Source organism: Vipera berus, assembly GCF_964194415.1.
Source record: "Vipera berus genome assembly, chromosome: Z".
Taxonomy (NCBI): domain Eukaryota; kingdom Metazoa; phylum Chordata; class Lepidosauria; order Squamata; family Viperidae; genus Vipera; species Vipera berus.
The window spans coordinates 91,836,597-91,857,707 of NC_138205.1; the positions used below are offsets into that span (position 1 = coordinate 91,836,597).

At 43.3% G+C, this 21,111-nt stretch overlaps 2 protein-coding genes across 2 annotated transcripts; both read left to right on the top strand.

Annotated features, from left to right (window-relative positions):
• Positions 1-7,355: 7,355 nt before the first annotated feature.
• HOXA10 (homeobox A10) lies at positions 7,356-10,535 on the top strand (the record flags this gene model as incomplete). The annotated part of the gene is made up of 2 exons (XM_081343256.1): positions 7,356-8,319; positions 10,132-10,535. 2 exons carry the CDS (start codon positions 7,356-7,358, stop codon positions 10,404-10,406), a joined length of 1,239 nt encoding a protein of 412 aa, XP_081199382.1. The 3' UTR covers positions 10,407-10,535.
• Positions 10,536-18,676: 8,141 nt separating this feature from the next.
• HOXA9 (homeobox A9) lies at positions 18,677-20,598 on the top strand (the record flags this gene model as incomplete). The annotated part of the gene is made up of 2 exons (XM_081343374.1): positions 18,677-19,211; positions 20,357-20,598. The coding sequence occupies 2 exons, from the start codon at positions 18,677-18,679 to the stop codon at positions 20,593-20,595; spliced, it is 774 nt and encodes a 257-aa protein (XP_081199500.1). The 3' UTR covers positions 20,596-20,598.
• Between the last annotated feature and the right edge of the window lie 513 nt (positions 20,599-21,111).

Sequence of the window (21,111 nt, forward strand, 5' to 3'; positions counted from 1 at the left end):
CAGGAAAAGCTAGTAGCTGATGAAACTGGAAGTCAAGAGAGTGTCCTTTCCACTTAACTCTCCTCCCCATTTCATATTGAATCAGGTTCTGAATAAAGATTGAATTTAAAATAGCTACTTCAATTTATATTTATTGATTTGTAATTGGCATAGTCATAATCGAAAAGGTAAATGATATGAAAAAAGTTAATAGCCTCATATCTTAATCATGCTAAACACACTAAGAGCTCAATAATGTTAATTTTATTTTGTCTTTAGAAAATCGAACTCTGAAAAGGAAGTTATTGTTATATTTATAAAAACGCAAGTCTCCCTGAACCTGCAGGATATGAGTTAAGGCTCACGCTGTGCTTCCCATTTAGCTCAACAGAGTTTGAGGATGCGTTATTTTCATTGGAAGATAAATACCAAAGAAGAAAAAAGTTTCTCTTGACTTCTGAAACTTAGGAAGAGCTAGGTATGTGCAGAGAACTGGTGTATACATCTATCTATCTAGACTAAAGTAGGGGGAACATTCTTGGTTTCTGAAGGCAAAGCATTGAACTGATCTTGTGATGTAGCTATTTGAATTAGAAGGCAGAAAGAACTAGGCTACTCGGTGTGTTCCTGATCCCAATTTCCTGTCAGAAGTCTTCCTGTGATCTTTATGTTCTTTGGATGAGGTCATATGATGTTATAAACGTGCTGCTCTAGATCACAATCTTTGAAATTAAATTTCTGAAATGTAGAGTTGAAATTTCAGAGGCTAATTAGGGTGCTAGTCAGCCCTTTGCCACCACTATTGCCTGGAAACCAAGTATTAAGAGAAGTATTGAGAGAATTCATAGGCAAAAGCTTCTACCCAATTCCTTCATTTCTATTCTAGTTAGCAAATCACACTCATTTGCCTAGCCCTGTCTTGGAGTAAGAAATCTTTATTTGAAAAATGGTGCCTAAATAATTTAAGGACAAGATGGCTCTTTTAAAGTTTTCTCTCCCCATCTCCCCATCGATTTGCTGCAACCTTTGGTTATTGCTCTAATAGAGGTTTTTATTTTTATTTTCTTACGAGGATGGAAAGGCTATCTTCTTTTTGTATGGTCCACAGAATAAAGTTTTCTCTTCTATTACATTTCACAGCATCATAATAATATCTGCCCTTGTCAAATAAGAAAGAAAATATTATGAAGTGCATATATGCTGGCAGATTCTTTTTCCATTTAATTTGAACAAATATATAAATCAAGGGGACTGCTACGATGTTCCAAATATTGCTATTTTTAAAAAAAAAGATCATTTAAGGGCTTCAGTAAAAAAATTAGTTTTTTATTTTATTTCATTTTTTTATTTTATATGTATAAACAAATAAGCACTTATAATGTGTTGATTCCAGAGACAAGTTATTCTTACATTAAGAGTCTTTGAAGTCAATAAAAAGACCCCAAATACATTAAGAGCCCCACTTCTTGGTTATGTTAACATATACGGTTATTATTTTACTTAACTTCTATATACATATTTTATTTTATAAATTAAATATATTGTTCATTGCCCAGAGTTACTTGTTTCAAATGAGCAGCCATAGAAATTGAACGAGGACACAAACACAAAAACATACACAAACACACACACACAAAATTATCCAGAGTCTCACCCTCTGAAGTTCAATGGATCTGCTATATAGTATATAGGACACAGACTCACATAAAACATGGTTTCTCTCCATCCACTTATTGATATCAAATTCATATTTCATTTCCTTATTCTATCAGCTCACCAAACTTCCACTGAAGCAAACCAGCACTGAGTGCTGAAAAATTTCTTGACAAGAACACCATCTTAAAAATACAGGGATCTTGACTTTATTTAGGAATTGTCATGCTTCTTTATGTCAAATTGTGGAGTGGGGAAAAAAACCCTACAAAATGGACTCATCATTTTAGCTTTAATCCACCTGGCATTGCCTAGACTAAATCTTTTTGAAGGAATGACCCACTAATATTGCACTAATACAGAAATCAATACCCTTCCAAAAGTCATTTATGAGTTGAAATGCTAATAACCTTTATTTAAAATGAATTACACGGAGGCTGCAAGTAATAGAGGATTTGTGAAAATAATTACCTGGAAATATTTGTGAAAATAATTACCTGAAGTGATTTGCTATTTGCTCAGAAATCCCACAGAATTCAAAAGAAAGTATACTTACCTAACTCCTATTATAGTGTATAAAATTATAGCCATTAATTATTTTCTTACAGTCTAGAGGTTTTGGTTTAAATCTCAGGAAGGCTTTCCTTTGAATTTACACCCCACCAAGAGATAAAAAGATCAGGAGCATTGTACACTCCTGCTCCAACATGTATGGGTTTAGGGAAGATTGTCTTGATTTTAGCCTAATTTTCCCCTGGATAAATATATGCTTTTAAAAGGGCATTGCCTTAATGCAATGACGGGCATGCCACTTAACTCAGCTAACCAGTTTACAGACCTACATGTCTGGCTTGGATTTGATTGCAAGAGAAGGATTTTTACCACAAATAAATCCCATTGATATCAATAGCAAACCAGATAATTACCAGAGGGTGGGATTTCAAACAGATAAGCATTCTAGCAGGGGGGGGGGGGGAATCTGCATTTGAAGTGCAAATACAAACCACATTTTAAAGGGAATTAATCTCCTAAGCTTGACCTTCATTCCTGCTTTTAATTTTTCTAAAAAAAAATTGACCACTCTTTCTTGCATGATGGATCTTTAAAAAGAAAATGAAAATTACTTTAGTTATCTTCTCCTTTTTGCCCAGAGATATATTCAACAGCACAATAACAACCACAGTCACATAATGGAGAATAGCCTTTTTGAGAGTTCAACCAGAGAAAAAATTGCCTTGGTAGCAGTTATCTTTTTGACAACTTGATACTTTTAACAGTAAAGAAGATGCACTGCTCATATTAATTCTATTTATGATTTATGAAATATAGGCAGAGACCGTAAATTTGGAAGCAGCCGGCTTCAAATTCCAGACTTTTTCTTCTTTCTTCTCTAACTCACTTCCTCTAAACCTGAAATCTCAATTTGTCCATTGCATAAATATAAAGCCCAATTTAATTAGCATACAATGCTGCTTTCCAGGATTTTTTCATCACTGTTGGAAACAATAAGTGAGTAGTAACACCTCCTTCTTCTGAAGAATGGAAAAAAAAAAGGAAATGAATGATCCACATAGCTTTGGCGTTAAACTTTGTATCTGCTTTTCTAGTTTTTTAGTCTAATTTCAGAAAAATGCCTAATAATTCTATGGGCACCATCATTATATTCCTCTTGATTCAATAAAAGTTGAGTGCCTGTAGTCAGCATAGGTGGCTTCCCTCCATCCTCTTGGCCTGCCCAGATTCCAGGTCTCTTTCAGTTCCTTGGTAACTCCAGCAAGGTGGCTAAATGTGAGCTTGTTCTTTCACTGACCCAAATCCTTTAGCGCCACTCAGTTGTGGAACTGTCTGGTTGTTTTATGTTGTTTACACACAAACCACCTTAATCTCCTAGAGACAAACATCCAGGCAGGATGAAAATAGGGTGACTTCTCAACCAGCATTACAGAACGGTCCCAAGAAATGCAATCACGCCTTGGTTAATGTTTGAGACTCATTGTTAAGACTTTAAAATGTGGCCACTAAACACAAGGCAAGCCAAAGTAGTTTAGTTGCTCCAGAACTGACCATTATTTTTTAAAAGTTAAGAATCAACTGCACATTATTAGTTTTACTCCACTGGGTTAGAAAGGCAATTTGCTCCTTGCTTGCCTTGGCCTTGTTAGTGATTCAAAAAAGTCTCAAGGAGGAATTCTCACCCAGTCCAAAGCCTAAGTCACTGTGCTTCTTATCCCCTTTTATCATTGACCTCTCTGGGCTTCGGATCAGACCCTGAAGTGCCTTGACCATCAAAGACATGCATTTGGCTCCCAAAACATGCCACAATAAAAGCAACTTGAATGTCTGGTTGCTGTTGCCCTGTACTTGGGATTAAAGGAACCCACAACTGTAAAAATGCAATTCCGGAATATGCTGTGAAATATCACAGCCATGCAGAAAAGAAAGTGGTCCCATCCTTACCCGTTTCTCTTCCTGCTGCTTTTTCTTGAGCCTGATGTGGTTGAAGCTTAAAGGCAGACATACAGCCTTGTTGAACTGGGCCAAAGGTCTGATTGATCTCCCCAATCTTGGGGAATGGGGTGTTCCTGATAAGCCAAGACCCAGATTGTAGCGGAGCAAGCCAGCCAGAATTACCATCTTTGTTTGGGGATATATGTTCTTCCTAATAATATCTGGACGCTAAGTCTCATCCCCGCTGTTTCTCTTTCTCATTCTTTTTTTTTGCCTGCTGAACATCGCCATCACTCTGTGATAAATTATTCCCTTAGGTTAATAATCCGGAAAACTCCAAAGCCTCTAGAAATTTGTTCATTCTCTTTAGTTTGGAAATGATGGGACAGATGCTGACGCTGTTCTCTTCAACCCAGCAGTTCCCTCTTGGCTTCTAGGTGTGTTGAGTTAATGGTAGCCACATTCAGGAGATGAGCCTAATGTTAAAAGTTGAAAACCATTTGGGGAATGGATTTGGACATTTGCATCGCACTTCTGTTGGCTTTGACAAAGAGAAGAGAAACAGGCTACTCGGACCAAAATAGATTATTTATCTATTTCTTCTTATGACTCCTCTGAATGGAACCAGGTCTTTGGAAGACTAATAGCTGGAAAGTCGCATAGCAGTATCTGTTTTGTTAATTTCTGTCCAAGGTTTCCTTTACCAGTACTAGTTTTCCCCACTAACCAACAAAACATCTATCGTATTAATTTTGGAAGAAAGGATACTACTCTAAATATCTGATTATGCTCCTGTGCTCCACATTAACAGCCTGTAATGTAAAGAGAGCCGGAGAAATATAAACAATCTTTTCTCGAGGTGTGGGGATGAATTGAGAGAGAAGCATATATATATATTTCCTTTTTGCTGAGTTGCTCTTTCTGCATAGCTTCCATGGTCCAATCCTGTCAGGAACCATCTGAGGCTGGTTGCAGTCAGTTCTTGGATAGTAATGGTGGGAGAGAAAGAAGTTAGTGGAGAAAACGGGCCTCGGTGAGGGCTGGGGGAGGGGGATTTTGTGTCTTTCCATAAAGATTTTATGGTCCTGCAAAGTTACAACAACCCCCTTCCGGGCTTCCCTTGCACAAACTAGGAACTTGAGGAGCGGCGTCCATTTCTACCCGCCTTCGGGAAACTCTCGTCGGCTAGCCTGCCCTCTTTACCCACTTCAAAGAGACCTATCTGCGGGGAAGCTCTTAGCAAGGAGCCAGGCGGACTTCCTTCCCGTGGGCCAAACAAACCCGTTAGGAAGATCCGAGAGCCGTTGACAGATCCACCACTCTCGCTCCCGGGGTTGGGAAGGGCGAGTCATTCGGGGAGCCTTCCGTCTCCTATGAAAGCCAAGGGTAACTGCTGCAGATGAGAGGAGGGCAAAGGTAAGGAAGCCTCCGGGCAAAGCTTGGGCAGAGGGAAACCCCTCGCCTGGCCCCTCCATTTCCTTGGCATTCCTAGCAATTTGGAGGGCGTTATGGGCGAAGACGTAGCGGATGCCACAACGGAACCGTGCTAAAGATTTACTGCACAATATTGAATTGTTCAAAAGAATATTTCTTACTCGCTGGGGAACTCAGACAGGCGATCAGTCAGTGTTACCAGCTGGGGCGGCTTGGAGCCCGACGAAGTAAAACACGAATTGGCAACCTTTTCATGTTAAACAAGGAGGAGAACATTTAGAAGGAAGCCTTCCAAAAGGTGCCAAGAACGCTTGAGAGTTGCTCCTGCTGCAAGGACCTTGTCTGCGTGGCTTCCAAAACTAAAGGAAGCCAAGCAGACGGAGGGCACGGAGTCTTCTCCGTGCTTCTTCATTATAAAATCCATCTCCCTTGTCTGCTGGTCTCCCTCTCTGGTCTGCAGGCTGTCGACTCCCTCCGTCACAATTACATATTGACTGTATAGAATTATATAATAGTTTTGCTATGGCCATTCCTGAATAAAAAGAGGTCTTAATTTTTAAAAAGAAGAGGCGTCTCCCTTATCTAAATGCAGATATTTAGAAAGAATTGTACCTTGTTTATATAAATCAGGGGGTGTACTCTTGAAAAATCCTTAAAAGAAAAATCCTAGGGGGAAAAAAGGATTATGGAAGTCTTTTACCAGATCTTTTCATTTCCATGAAAGATTTTAGTTTAGGCTTGTGACCTGCACTTTTGCTTTAATGGACAGATTAATCGCTTTAAAAAAAAATACCCTAAACTCTTCATCTGGCTGCTGGTATGGCAATTCTATACAGGGTGCTCGTACTGTGATATTTTTGCTAAGTGGGGGCGAAACCACCTCTCCTAGGCAGAAGTAATACCTCCTACTTCTTCATGTGGTGTGCTAGACTCAGAGGGAAAGAGAGTCAAACACAGGTGGGAGAATTGTCCGCATTGCTGCAGATGGCATCTTAAGAAGGGGGGGGAGAGGAAGTGTGTGTGTGTGTGGTTTTGTGTGTGTGTGTGTATCTTCTCGGTATCAGTAAGCCTTGGCTGCTAATGAGAAGCTCGGATCGGGCTTCCAGCTTGAGGTGAGGAGGCTGAGAGGACCCCCCAACCTAGCCTAACGCCGAGGCGAACCATGAGAAGTACCCGAAACTCGTCAAAGTTGATGAGCCTGCAGAGGTGAGCTTCAGAAATGTCAAGGCAGCCCACGAGTTGTGCAAAAGAGTGGGATGAGAAGAGGCTGAACAGTTCGCTTACAGGTGGCTTGTTGACGTACAGGACCTAATAGTTCGCTCTCGCCTTTGCTGTTTTATATTAGCGCATAAGCTAATAGACCAGAACGCGCTAAATTATGAGTCTCATTAAAATCCGGCAGCGTTTTCTATTGTTTTCCTCCTCCCGCCAACTTCCCCTTCCTTATATAACCCCCACGCATGCTATTCCCCCTCTGAAAACTAGCAAAGGCTGCCACGTGAAAACATGGCCTACTGCACGTGGAATACCCTTAGACATGCTTGTGTGGTTTAGTCAGATGTGCATGTATATATGCGAGGGCACACACACATCCACACCTCACCTTCGGTGTATTATATTTCCAAATCTATACACAGACATATCCACCCAGGCACCCTCCGTGCACAACTACAAGTACACGCACGCACACGCGCCATTCAGACGTGGGCAGGAGAGCAGCTCGCCGCCTACGAAACCAAACTGGGAGGGGTTGTGAACGAAGGCTGGGTTTCCATTGGCTGCACGCAGTCGCCGTGGCGTGGGGGTATCTCTAATCATATTCAGCATGTTTTGCACAAGAAATGTCAGCCAGGAAGAGCTCTCTGCTCTCTTCGCCAAATTATTCCACGGAAATGGCATGTTCGGAGACTCCAGCTGCAAACGCCTTCCTGGTGGACTCTTTGATCAGCTCAGCCTCAGGCAGAGGGGAAGGAGGGGGTGGCGGTGGCGGCAGCGGAGTTGCAGGAGGAGGAGGAAGAGGCGGCGGCAGCAGCAGCTACTACCCGAACAACGGTGGTGTCTACCTGCCGCAGGCGTCCGATTTGCCGTACGGGTTGCAAAGCTACGGGCTGTTCCCGGTCCTGAGCAAATGCAGTGAGGACCTGCCGCCGCCGCCGCCGCCGAGTATGGTTCCCACTCCGCACACTTACATGTCAGGGATGGAGGTCTGGCTAGATCCCCCGAGATCCTGCAGCCTTGAAGAGCCCACAAGCCCACAGGCGACCTCTTGCTCCTTCGCTCCCAGCATTAAAGAGGAGAGCTCCTATTGCCTCTACGACTCAGACAAGGCCCGCAAAGAGGCACCGGCCACCGACCTGTCGCCTTTCCCGAGGCTAAGCGCAGAGATCTGCGCCGTGAATAACGTGGCGGCGGGGGTGCCTGTCCCGGGCTACTTCCGCTTGTCTCAAGCCTATGGCACCGTCAAGAGCGGCGGCTGCTATAGCAGCTCCCACCACCACCACCAACCGCAGGAGCCGCCGCCGCCGCCGCCGCCGCCGTTGCTGCACCCAGGGCAAATGGTGGCTGCTTCCCAGTTTGTCCCGCAGCCCCAAGTGAGCTTCGAGTCTTCTCCGGCGTTTCCTCTGGCCGCCTCGTTGCCCGAGCCAGGCAAGAAAGACAGCGAGGATTCTTCCCCACCCAGCACTTTGGCCGGGGATTCGCAGAGAGGAGAGGAAGAAGGGCAGGCTTCTTCTTCTTCTGCCGCAGAAGAGCTGTCGCCAGCCCACTCGGAGAGCAGTAAGCCTCTTTCCGAGAAAGAATTCCTAGGTAAGGATTCCTCATCCACCCAAGGCGGGGAAGGATTTTGAACCCTTCCCCCTTTCAAAAAAGAACTTTGGCCAGGTCAGCCTGGCCGGCCGGCCCCAGGAAGGGCAGTTTAGACAAACCTACCCAACGGCCACACAGATTTTGTGCAAGGATGCAGAGATTCTGTAGAAGGCAGGCAGACAGCCATAAATTCAGGAAAAAGCTGAGAGAGAGAGAGAGAGAGAGAGAGAGAGAGAGAGAGAGAGAGAGAGAGAGAGAGAGAGAGAGAGAGAGAGAGAGAGAGAGAGAGAGAGAGAGAGAGAGAGAGAGAGAGAGAGAGAGAGAGAGAGAGAGAGAGAGAGAGAGAGAGAGAGAGAGAGAGAGAGAGAGAGAGAGAGAGAGAGAGAGAGAGAGAGAGAAGGACAAACACATGTCCATATCTTTTTTATTATTATTTTGCAAGGCTTAATGCACTGGCGGCAGACAATAGAGTATTGGGGAAGGGGGGGGAGGCAAAAAAAAAACCACACCCAAGCCAGGCCTTCATAGCCCACCGTGGTGCAGAAATGCCTGAACAGATAACAGAGATGTTCATTAAAAGGCCAAAGTAAGCAAGAAGTCAGCGTCCATAAATAAAACCCTTTTCAGAACCTAAGTTCTAGTTTACGATCTTGGATGCCTTTACAGACCCCTCCTCAGAGCATTCAGCTGGGCTGAAATTCCCTCCGGCAGCAGGGTCCCTTTAGACTGCAGAGGGCCCTGCCAGCCTTCTTGGAGGCTTAACGAGAGCCTTCCAGGGTAAAAATCCAAAGGGCCATTTCAATGAATGGGAACGGCCTTAAGAGCCGCCCTGGGATCATTCTTCCAATGCCTTTTATTGCAAAGAAGAGGTTTGTGCAGCAGGCATTCCTGCCACAATGGAACATTAAGTGATAATAATAGCCACCTCCTACTACTAGTAGTAGGAATATTTCCAAACTTTTATGAAGTAGGAATGTTTTAATTACTGATTGCTCATCATTCTTAAAAGCCATGATGATAAGTGTACCCAAGTTACCCATATCTAAATCCATGCAAGAATATGTTTCTGGACTGAACCTCAATCCAGAAGGGAAAGACACCCACCATCCCTCCCTAAAATAGTATCTGCAACTCTGCAGATATTAAGGAACCACCTATCCCTCTCTCTCTTTTTTTTTAAATATCCAGGCAGTTAATTATCTCCTGACAACCCATGTAAATATAATTAATCTGTGGAAGATGAATTGATCTTCTCCTATGCAGATTTGCCTGTCCTGTTGAATCATTTGGCTTCAATTCCCAAATATGCAGCTATGGGATTTTTATTTATTTATTTATTTAGCTAGTTTAGCTATCCTGAGCTGAGTTACAGATTTGGGCTGGGGTGGGGGTGGGGAATCTCAAAAGGGAAAAGTGTGGAGCAATTTTAAATTTAGCATCGTACTCAAAGGGGCTACATTTTCACACCATCTGCCTGTTCACTTAGGAAGAGGCAAGCGGGGTGGGGGGAGGTTAGGAAGAGAAATGTTTTTCAGGGAAAGACAAGGCACTGGTATACCTTGCTGATGCCAATTCCAAAATCTGGCCGTCTTTGCTCTTTTCCCCTGGAGAGGGAAGCAAATCAAGCAGGGTGTGTGTGTGTGCTGATTGTCTCTGGGTGTGGAAGACCTTCCAAAAGAGCTTTAAAAAGGGATCTGGGGCCCCTGGAAGATTGCCACAAACTTAAGGTCAATAAGGAAGCCCTCAGGTGTTCCTCTAAGTTCCTTCACGTTGTCCTTGGTAATGTCCCTGGCTGATTTTTTTTTAAACTAGGGGGCCAGAAGGGAGAGAATGCAGCCACCTGGCTCACTGCGAAAAGTGGTAGAAAGAAGCGGTGCCCTTACACCAAGCACCAAACGCTGGAGCTGGAGAAAGAGTTTTTGTTCAATATGTACCTGACTCGCGAGCGTCGCCTAGAAATCAGCCGTAGCGTCCACCTCACGGATAGACAAGTGAAAATCTGGTTTCAGAACCGCAGAATGAAGCTGAAGAAAATGAACAGAGAGAATCGGATTCGGGAACTCACAGCCAACTTCAGCTTTTCCTGATGAACCTTTGGACACCTTTGGAATCGTCTAAGCAGCCCATACAATCCTGCACCCCACCCCACCCTAACTCACCCCACCCCATCTGGTCAGGCTTTAACTATTGGCACCTGTGTGGATCTGAACCTTTCAATCCCACTCTCAGCCTCTCCTTAGCTTCTTGGTGATTGATTTCGTTGGGATAAAGCCATAGCAAGGCAAGCCCAGCATTTCTTCTGAACTTCCCTTCATCTGCTCTCACTTCTGGAGACCCTGGCCCTTGAGAAATAGGATGTCCCAAACACTACGTGCCTATTCTCTTTTCCTTACCTATCCCTTTAAAAAATAAACAACAAAAAAAAACCAACAAAAAAACAACAACCAGAAAAGTAACCTAGCCAAAGGAAAAATGCCATCAGGAACCTCTCTCTCTTCCCCCCCCCTAAGCTTTGCCACATGTTGCAAACTGGGGTTGAGTGTAGTTTTCAATCATTTAAACATTTGACCACATCACCCCAAACACGGATCGGGTTTGATATTATTATTATTACTATTTTTCTTGTGCAGCCAATGTTAAGTTGCTATTGTGGAAACAAACAAAAAGTCAGATTATTTAAGAATCCAAAATTGTTCATTTGTTTACTCCTTTGTTTTTCCAAATGTTTAATATTTCAGCTTTAAAAGTTTTCTTGGAAAAGAGGGAGAGAGAGAGAGAGGAGGAAAAAAAAAGAAACTGCTCCCATCTTTTCTTGAAGGATAACAACAGTTTTATGTTCCTTAACGGTTAAATTATTACATTTTCAGTTATAGGTAATTTTTGCTTTAGATAAATGGTTCTTCAACATTTGTTCCTTATGTTTGACAAGCACAGACAAAGAAAAAAATATTTACTGAATGGAGAAGGGGCGGAAGACCCGGTTTTGCCTATTCTGTTCCTAGAAATGTTTGTGTGTGAGGGTGTGTGTGTGTGTCTGTGTGTGCGCGTGTGTGTGTATGTCTATATACACATACATACACACACTCTGAAGAATTTCTTGACTGTATGAAATAGCAAAGGAGAAAACTCTTATTTCCTTGATACTGTGAAATTACATGCATTGAAAAAAAATCAAGCGTGTAGTACAAAGAGAAGAAAAAACCTATCAAATAGATATGTATAAATGTCTATTATTATTAAAATAATTAATATTATTAAAATACCAATACAGCTGGAAGCAAAGCATTCTTTTTGTTATTTAGATGCTAGCTTTACTTGCACTTACTTTAAATCTTTAATAAATTAATATCCTAATGCAGCTAAGCACAAAGATAAACCAAACTGGAGACGCTGTTCATATTTTATTGGAAGAATGAAAAGATTTCTTATGAGTTTCCATAAAACAACAGCAACCACCATCAAATAATAATAATAATAATAATAATAATAATAATAATAATAATAATAATAATAATAATAATAATAATAATAATCTGTTGTGTCTGCTTATTTTCAGAACTGTATTATTAAATTTTGTGAACTTTTACATTAAAGAATAGTTGACTAAGCCGCCCAAAATTATTTTAGGAATCAATTTGAAGGTAGACAGTCTTAATGTGCCTGGGCCACATAGGAATGGTGCAGTAAGATTTGTCAGCTTTTGTTTAGTTTTATGGCTTGCCAGTATAGCTGGATCGTAGCCATCTTAGAGGAAAAATATCTTCAGTTCAGCCAGGAGCTGTACAGACTAACCAAAGTGAGAATCTTATCTTTGACTGCAGAGAAAGGGCACTGCTGCTGTTGTTGTTGTCGTCACTATTTCAGCCTCTGAGCATGAACTCTACAGCAGAACCTAAAGTACTAAAGGAAAACAGTGTGAAAAGGGGAGCCATAAGAATTTGGATTTTAAACTTCACTGGCCTGTGCTGCAGGTTTTCTGCCAGGATTCACCTGGCTGCAGGATGTGACTAGGCAGAAATGTCATCTTGGGGTTCTACATAAATCCATATCTATCAACTCTAAGATTGAAACAATGGAATCATTAAAGTGGGGAGGAGGAGGTGGATGGGAATTTGAATAGTAACCTACAGCCAATAATCTCCTTCTCACTTCTTCCTCCTCCTTCCTCTTCCTCCTCCTCCTCCTCCTCCCCTTCTTCTCCTCCTCCTCCTCGTCCTCCTAGGAGACTTCAGATCTAATAATTTTTTTTTAAAAAAAATTGACCATTTACGGGGTGGGTGGGGAATATTTTAATCGCTCACGGCCTATCTCTCCCCACACTTCCTTTACTTCTTCTCATGGCACACCTATTTATATTCTAAACATTCTACTGAAACGATTAAAAATGGCCAGTCAGATTTCCTAATATTTATAACAAAGAAGTTTGGTAAGTGGAGATGGCGGGCTCTTGGTGGGAGAAGGGGAGGGGGACATAGGGAAGGCTCCGCTTTGGTTACTGGCTTGTATTTATATTTATATAATGGGCTGGGGTTTCCCCCCCTCTTTCTTTTTAATTCCTCCCCCCCCCCGCCGCACCGGGGCTCTTTTGCTTAAAGGAAGGCGGCCTCGGGGAACCCTGTTAATTAGAAAGCTGAAAACTGGCCGGTGATTTAGGTAGTTTCTCGTTGTTGAGGCTGAACATTTCTCTCCCTGCAGCACGAAACTGCCTTCATCACCTCAGTTTATAATCATCAAATGTGTGCAATCCCAAACAGACGCTTAAGGAGGATAAAAGCATTGTCTTTAACTACCGAAGGAATCTGGGGGGGGGGGGAGGAAACACCCCCCGCACACACACACACACACACGCTGTCTCCTGAGGCGTCAAGTCCCAACGCCATTGTTTCTTTCTGCGCGCCGAAACGCTGCTTCCCATAAACCGGGGCGGAGGAGGGGGCGTTAAAAAAAAAGAACCCGATACAAAGCCGTATGGAAGAGACCTTCAGGGCTAAGCAAAATCCGTTGGCTTCGGATTTTTATTCCCATTTGAAAGGGGGGATCCTTTCCGCAACTCCGAGATTCCTTTCAAGGTCAGGGGCATTAAATAATTATTATGCTTTTCCTGTTGGAGGAATCCATTCGGCTGCTTGTCCTTGCAGTGTGGTTGTGGCCCTGGCTGCAGGCTTCTGCTGCAAATGGGGCCATACTATCGCCTTTCCTTTCCACAGCTCTGCCGGTTTCAATTCTCTCTTGTTTGCGGGAAGGAAGGAAAGCAGGAAGGAAGGACAATTTGGCAGCGATTTTCAGCGTTGAGCTCTACTGCATTAAGGGGTGCTCGCGGGGGACGCGCGCGCACTTTGATGCCTCTCTGGCTCTCCCCAACTTCTTCTAGAGCGACTCTTCAACCCTCCTCCTCCCCTTGCGTGGCAATTTCGGTTTCACTCGCCCCCTCCCCAATTCGATTCTTTCTTTCTTTCTTTCTTTCTTTCTTTCTTTCTTTCTTTCTTTCTTTCTTTCTTTCTTTCTTTCTTTCTTTCTTTCTTTCTTTCTTTCTTTCTTTCTTTCTTTCTTTCTTTCTTTCTTTCTTTCTTTCTTTCTTTCTTTCTTTCTTTCTTTCTTTCTTTCTTTCTTTCTTTCTTTCTTTCTTTCTTTCTTTCTTTCTTTCTTTCTTTCTTTCTTTCTGGAGGATTGGGGAGTGGGGCATCTCGGGCGTCTCGCCCACTCGCGCGCACACACCGCTCTCGGCAAGGTGAAAGGAAGACGGAGGGCCCCGAGAGGCGAGAACACAGCGATTCCTCCAGGGCTGGCAAGGCCTCGGTTACGATCATTATTGGAATGGGTCCGGGCGCCTGCATTCCAGTGAGGCGGCATAATAGCAACAGCGACCTCGCTCGGGCTGAGGCGGTGTGCCGGCCCGTCGCCTTCCCTTTTATGTCCGGCAGCCCCGCGAGACGGAAGGAAGGCACTGCGCCGTCTTGTTTACATCCCGCACACGCGTTATTTACCGCTAGTGTAAATGAACAAGACTCCTCTCCTGGGTGTCAGAGGGTGTGAGGGAGCGGGCGGGCCGACGTGGGGTTCGCAAGAATTGGACTTTTCTTGGTCTCTGTTTTGTCTCATCCCACTTTTCATTTAAAAAATACCTTTCGGATTTCAGACATCAATTAAAGGAGGCCTGGAGATGGAAATCCAATATTTATAATTTTGTTTTCCCCTATCTTTTTTCAAAGTTATATTATCCAGATTGGTACACACGCACAAAAAAAACCCCTATATATTGTCCAGATTGGTGGTGAACCATGTAAATACACATCTCTATATACATGCCTTTATACACATATACATAAACATCCAAGCACATAATATGTGCCTCCGTGAATTACACACTTTGAACTAAGAATCAAACTTTTTAATGAAATATATCAACCGGAAAAGGCTCCTCAGAATGACATTCAAGAGCTATTCTTGGATATATATGTCCTATACTACTTCTCTTGCTAAGTTCTTATGTATTTCTTACTGGCCCCAAAAGTCTCACACAACTCCTGAATTCCACAATGGTGGGCCTCCTATCAAATCTTCCTCTAAATTTTAAGTGCTTTTGGGTGGATGTGGAAGAGATACAGACTTGTCTCTCAGTGTGCAGGAGTCTAAATATAGCCTCTATTTGAAAGAAAAAGGAATAAGGTTTTGTAATGTCCTTTTGCAATTGGCAGGCCCTATGAAAGAAAAAGAAAAAAAAACAGATCTCAATAGCTCAAAACTTTTGTTGGCTCTCTCTGGGAGGCAGGTTCAAATACTTTATCTTTAAAATTAGTAGATATTTTAAACAGCCCACTGGTACTCCATGGATGTTAAGTGAACACCTGCTGAGGTAGAGCACATTTAAATCAGTGGGACTTACTTAGGAATAGAATTGGGGGTTAGACTGGAAGTGGGGAATGCTGAGAACTAGTATTTCAGAATTAGGAAATAAATGTCCCCAAACACTCTGTGAATCCCTATATTGTACATGAGTGGATTATGTTTAAGTGTACTTAGGCATGCACTTATAATACACTTCCTTGAAAATAATTCCAATTCATGGTTTTAGAAAAAGGTTTTTTTTTGGCTTCCTTATGCGGCCGGGCACCACATTAAGTAATTTAATACTTACTTAAATGATAATAGAATTATAAGCAGAACCAAACCAGCCAGTTTCATCCAGTTTCATATTGTTATTATATTAAAATTATACAGATTGGTTACAAAGCATTGTTGTGAAAATATGGATGTTACTGAAATAAAATCTTGACATAGGGAAGAATACGAGGGAGATAAAATTGGAACTGTCTGCTTATATCTTGTTGTACATTATCCATTTCTGTGATTTCAAATTGAAATATATCCCTTTATCTACATTTCTTATTACAGTTATTCCACAGCCTCTATTTAAATAATTTATATAGACTTTATTCTTTTAATATAAATATAACTTAATTGTTATAGAACCTAGTTCTCTTTTGGAAATTAATCAAAAATAAATAACTGTAGCTTCCAAAATGCAACATAGTATAGAATATAAACATTTAGGAACTCTGCTATTAAGATATTTTTTTCTTCTAAGAGAGGGGAAGTTTATCACCATACCAAACTTTAGATTTTCAACAAAATTATGTAAGGCATCCATGTGCATATATTCACAAAGAGAGGCATACACATTTATAAATATATATGTATAGAAGAGAAAGATTAAACACACACACTTATAAATATATAAATTCATTCATTTATTCATTTGTGGCCTATACGGCTATTTCGCTAAGACAACCATAGAGTTCAAATGTTTTACTATAGAAAAATCTTCCTCTGATTTTAAAATAATTTTTGGTGGGGATAAGGTGGCTTATAATACCTTGAAACTTTTTTCTTCATATATGTAACATAGTATTTCTTGTAATTTTAAGATCTTAGGTTAAAAAAGATACATGGCGGACTACTAATTTTATGTTTTCTGTTTCAACTTTTAGCCGTCGATGGGTTCTGTAGACAGAGCAAAGAACAGAGAGGCATGTAAAGCAAATAATAAATCTATCTTTTCTGTGCTGAATATTCACACATGTCTTTAATTAGCACACGGTTCCTCCCTCACTCTGCATTTTCCCCCTAAAGCAATTTTTTTTAAAAAAATAGAGAGATTGTAGAGATCTCTTTTTCTTTCCTTTTATTGATGGAGTTACAGGTTACCCTCCTCGAAAAAAAAACAAAAACAAAACACCCACCCACAGAATAAAGGAAAAACTCCTAAGGGGAGGGGGGAGCGCAGGAACCCTCCAGAGAAGATACTGGATTCAAACCACAGGCACCCCGCATTTAGCCATAACTTTAATTCACAACACTGGACTTGATCTGAGGGCCGAATCACCTTTTTCGTTTCGCCAGAAGATGTAACCTTCCGCTCAGTCCCGATGTGCCAGGTTCTGCCGCAGAGCATACCAGAAAAGAAATAAATACTTGTACCCGAAACCTAGTTGTTTGGGACTGAAATCCTTCTTAAAAAGCGCAGCGGGGAAATGCTTTGACCTGACGACGAAGGCGCCTTCTTATTCTTTCCATTCCTTCTTAGGAATCAACCATAGATACAGGGACACAGATATTATACATAAATACATATGCCGCAGACATCCCAAAGCGATCGATATGCATGTTCCCCAGCGCGCATACAGACGTATGGGGTATATACCTACGTGCGTGCGCGTGCGTGTGCGTGTGTGTGTGTGTGTGCCTATATAGATGTACAGTATCTCCCAAGCGCACAATACACCCGTCCCACATAACCTTTCCGTGCTTGCGCCGTCCTAAGGAGAAGGTGTTGTAACACTTCTGGAAGAGGCTTACAAATCTCGGGGCGTGGATTCTCCTTGCAGTCAATTTGATCGAGGGTGGGGGTCTTTATTTCGTCCGTAAAAAAGTCCGGATCTTCCCTTCAGTTTACGCGCTCTGTCTCCCCCCCCTCTCTCTCTCCACCTTTCGCCGTCTTCCCCCCACTTCATTTCTCTTATTTAAAAAACGCTCCTTTGCTGGTTTGTTACCAGTGCCACAGCCCCGAAGTGTATCTCTCTTCCACCCTCCAACACAGGGAGATGTCATGGATAAGATTGAGAAGTGCCACAGAAATAAGGAATCAGCCACAAATGCTTGTGTGTGTGTGTGTGCGTGCGTGTGCGAGCGAAAGAGAGCAAAAGAACCTGCCACACACCTGCAAGTTAACTAACCTTAGTGGCAAAAGATAAAGTGATAGATTGACCCACCACACACACACAAACACACACACACACACACACACAAACCGGAAAAGTTGTTTTTAGTGGTGGTGGGGGGGAGGGGAGAGGCAATCCACAGCTTCAAGCGAGTTTGTTTCAGCTCCGGCGACTCAACCCCTCTTGCCAGTCGGAAAAATCCGCATCCGAGGCGCCTTTGAGGAAGCAGCTCTTGCTGGGAGCTGGAAGTCACTCCTGGGTCTTGCCCCGCTGTTGAGGCGCCCCAAAGTTGGGAGCAGAGCGTCTTTCAGGAGGAGCCCTGGGATGGATTTGACTTTTTCCTGCAAGCCCCAGTTAGCTCTGAACTCTGCGGCGCGCTATTATTTACAGTGAGTTCCCAAACTAAACACAACAGTATAATTTAACCTTTCCAGGCACTCGTAAATTTTTACGACTGTGAAACAGAGCAACGCAAATGAATATGCCCATAGTTACTGACTTAATAACAGCCTGTGGCTCCCGGAACAATAACTCCTTATGAAATATAATAAATATGTATTTAAATACAGATTGCCGCCAATGTTATTTTCTTTCTTTATGGCATAAACGATTGTATAATTTTATGTGGAGGTCTCCGATCACAGGAAGAGCAGCGTGTCTGCGCGGTGCCCCCTTTCCCTCGCTCTCTATCCCTTTTCCCAAGGAACAAGAACCATTGATGGAATGATTAATTATGATATAAAATAGTCCACTTAAAAAGGGTGATCATAATAGACCCCCCTTCAAAAAATAGTCTGATCTTTTTATCTCATTTGGCCACAATTAAAACAAACTTTGCTCTACAACTTGCTTATTCCTTTGTATTAAAAAAGAGAGAGAGAGAGAGAGGAGAGAGAGCATATGGCTTTGCTATAAAAATGACGGCTGGAAAACACTGACCCATTAATAGCCTGCGGACTGATTTATTCTTTATTGTTCTGCTGCCCGGGCACGTGACACGCGGCAGCCAATGGGCTGACAGGCAGCCTTCAACTTATTAGGTGACTGTACTACTTCGCAAAGACCAAGTTGTTACATGAAATCTGTAGTTTCATAATTTCGCCAGGGCTCGCCTCTCCTTTGGTTCGGCCGGGGTGGCGATGTCTTCGTCGGGGACGCTCAGCAACTACTACGTGGACTCGTTCCTCCTCCACGAGACCGAGGACCTGGTGCAGTCGCGCTACGCCTCGGCCCCCCTGGGCCAGCCGGCCAGGCAGGCGACGCTCGGCGAGCACCCCGAGTTCACCCCCTGCAGCTTCCAGTCGAAAGCGTCCGTCTTCAGCACTTCCTGGAATGCCGTGCACCCGCCGAGCGCCAACAATGTGCCGGCCGTCTACCACCCGTACGTGCATCACCAGCCACCCGACGGCAGGTACATGCGTTCGTGGCTGGAGCCGATGCCGGCCTCCTTGTCTTTCCCCGGCTTGCCGGCTAGCAGGCATTACGGCATTAAACCTGAACCGCTCACGGCCAGGAGGGGTGACTGTACCACCTTTGACACGCACGCACTCTCTCTGACTGATTATGCTTGTGGTTCTCCTCCAGCTGATAGGGATAAGGCAGCCAACGACGGGGCATTCTCGGAAAACAATGGCGAGAGCGAGGCAAACGGAGAAAAACCCCAGCTGGATCCAAGTAAGTGCACTTGCATCAGGGCTCCGCTGGACTTGAGGAGAGAAGGAGAGAGGGAGGGAACGAGCGAGGGTCTGCCTGCCGAGGCTGGCTTCTGAGGCTGGATCCATCTTGAGCTATGCGGCAAGGATTGTGGTGGTGGGAGGGAGGGGGTTGGGAATGGGTGGTCAGAAAGGGGAAAGTGCTGAGGCTCCCTGGAACTGGGGGTGGGTGGGGGTTGTGAAGCCCTATCTGGGTGCCTGTGTGTGTGTGTGTGTGTGTGTGTGTCGTTGTTTTGTTTTTCTTTTCTCCCCCCCCCCCCCTTTTCTCCCTCGCCTCTCTTTCTCGGAATCTGCAGGCACGGTGGGCTTGGTAGAGGAGAGACCGTTCGTAGAGATGGTCTGATTCTCAGCTTCAGCCTGCCTGCCTTTCTCAGACACAGTGTGCAAGGGAGTGTCCCGTGTATGCTTTCCCTGGCTATGGCTTCCGCTAGAAGACTGGATAGGGAAAATTCGGGTGGGGCAGGGGGAAAGAAAGATGTGGGGGTGGGGGAGAGAGAGCTGTGAGGGAAGGAAATCCAAAACACTGGGCATGAATCCGTTTCCCTTAGCTCACAAATCCAAGAACACCCAGTTTCAGGAGAAAAAAATAATAATCATCTTCTTTCCCTCCCGGTTCTGGAGAGGAACACACCCACAAATCAGGTTCATAGGCAACTCAGGTTTATCCTTCATAGCTGGAATGTGGGGGTTTTGTTTTTTGCCCCCTTATAAGCAGAGAAGGTCAGAATAGAGATGTATTCACAAAGGGCGCTCTGTTCTTATGGGTTGTTCACCACCATCTTTTTAATAGCTGGGGGGGGGTAGGTGGGGGGAGGTGAAGAGGAAGGAGATGAGGACAAGGTGGGGAGAAAGCCGGAAATGCTGGCTTCAAAAGTACACTCTGGATAAACAATATATCAGGGAAACAGTGCTGACGTTTTACTGCAATTCCATTTGACTCTCTAGTGTGTCCCAATTTGAAACCCACTGTTGCCCAGTGAGACAAACATGAGAAACTATCAATATTTTGGTGTTAGAGTGGGTAGTGACGAGGGCAAAAAAATAAAATAAATACATTTGTTTGTGAAAGTCTTTGCTTCCTTCAACCTGAGTATTGTTTCCCTGCAGATAACCCAGCAGCAAACTGGTTACATGCAAGGTCCACTAGGAAAAAGCGTTGCCCTTACACCAAGCATCAGACACTGGAGTTGGAGAAAGAGTTTCTCTTCAATATGTATCTCACCAGGGACCGGAGGTATGAAGTGGCCAGGCTCCTGAATTTAACCGAGAGACAAGTGAAAATCTGGTTCCAGAATCGTAGGATGAAAATGAAGAAAATTAACAAGGATCGAGCAAAAGATGAATGATGCTGGACGACGGCAGGTTTAATCTGTGTCAAAATAGCAAAATCCGCCCTTCCCCCCTGCCGTCCTTCAGCGCCACACAATGCAACTTCTCTACCCCCCTATCCTTAAACTGTATCCAGGCCTCGCATATTTTTATTTTTTCATTGTTGTTTGTCCTTGGCCAATTCAGCTCTTTGAATGTACCTTGCCAGCGTCCAGAAGACCACTGTGTCCTGGTGCTATTTTGGAGGTACTGTCTTTTTTCCCCCCATTTTCTACTCATAGGAAAGTAAAGGAACATTACCGCACCAGGGTGAATATGTTGCTTTGTCTAAATCTACCTGTCAAGAAAGGGAAAAAAAGGAGAAAAAAAGAAAGAATGAAAAAGAAAGAGAAAGAAAGAAAGAGAAAGAGAACTACCTTTTAATGCACAATTCTTTATGGACTGTATAGGTTAGTTGAAGTAGTTAAATTTATTTGCTTGTCGCAAAGCAGAGAAAAAAAAGGTCTGCTGTAATACTTGAACACTGTGTTTTA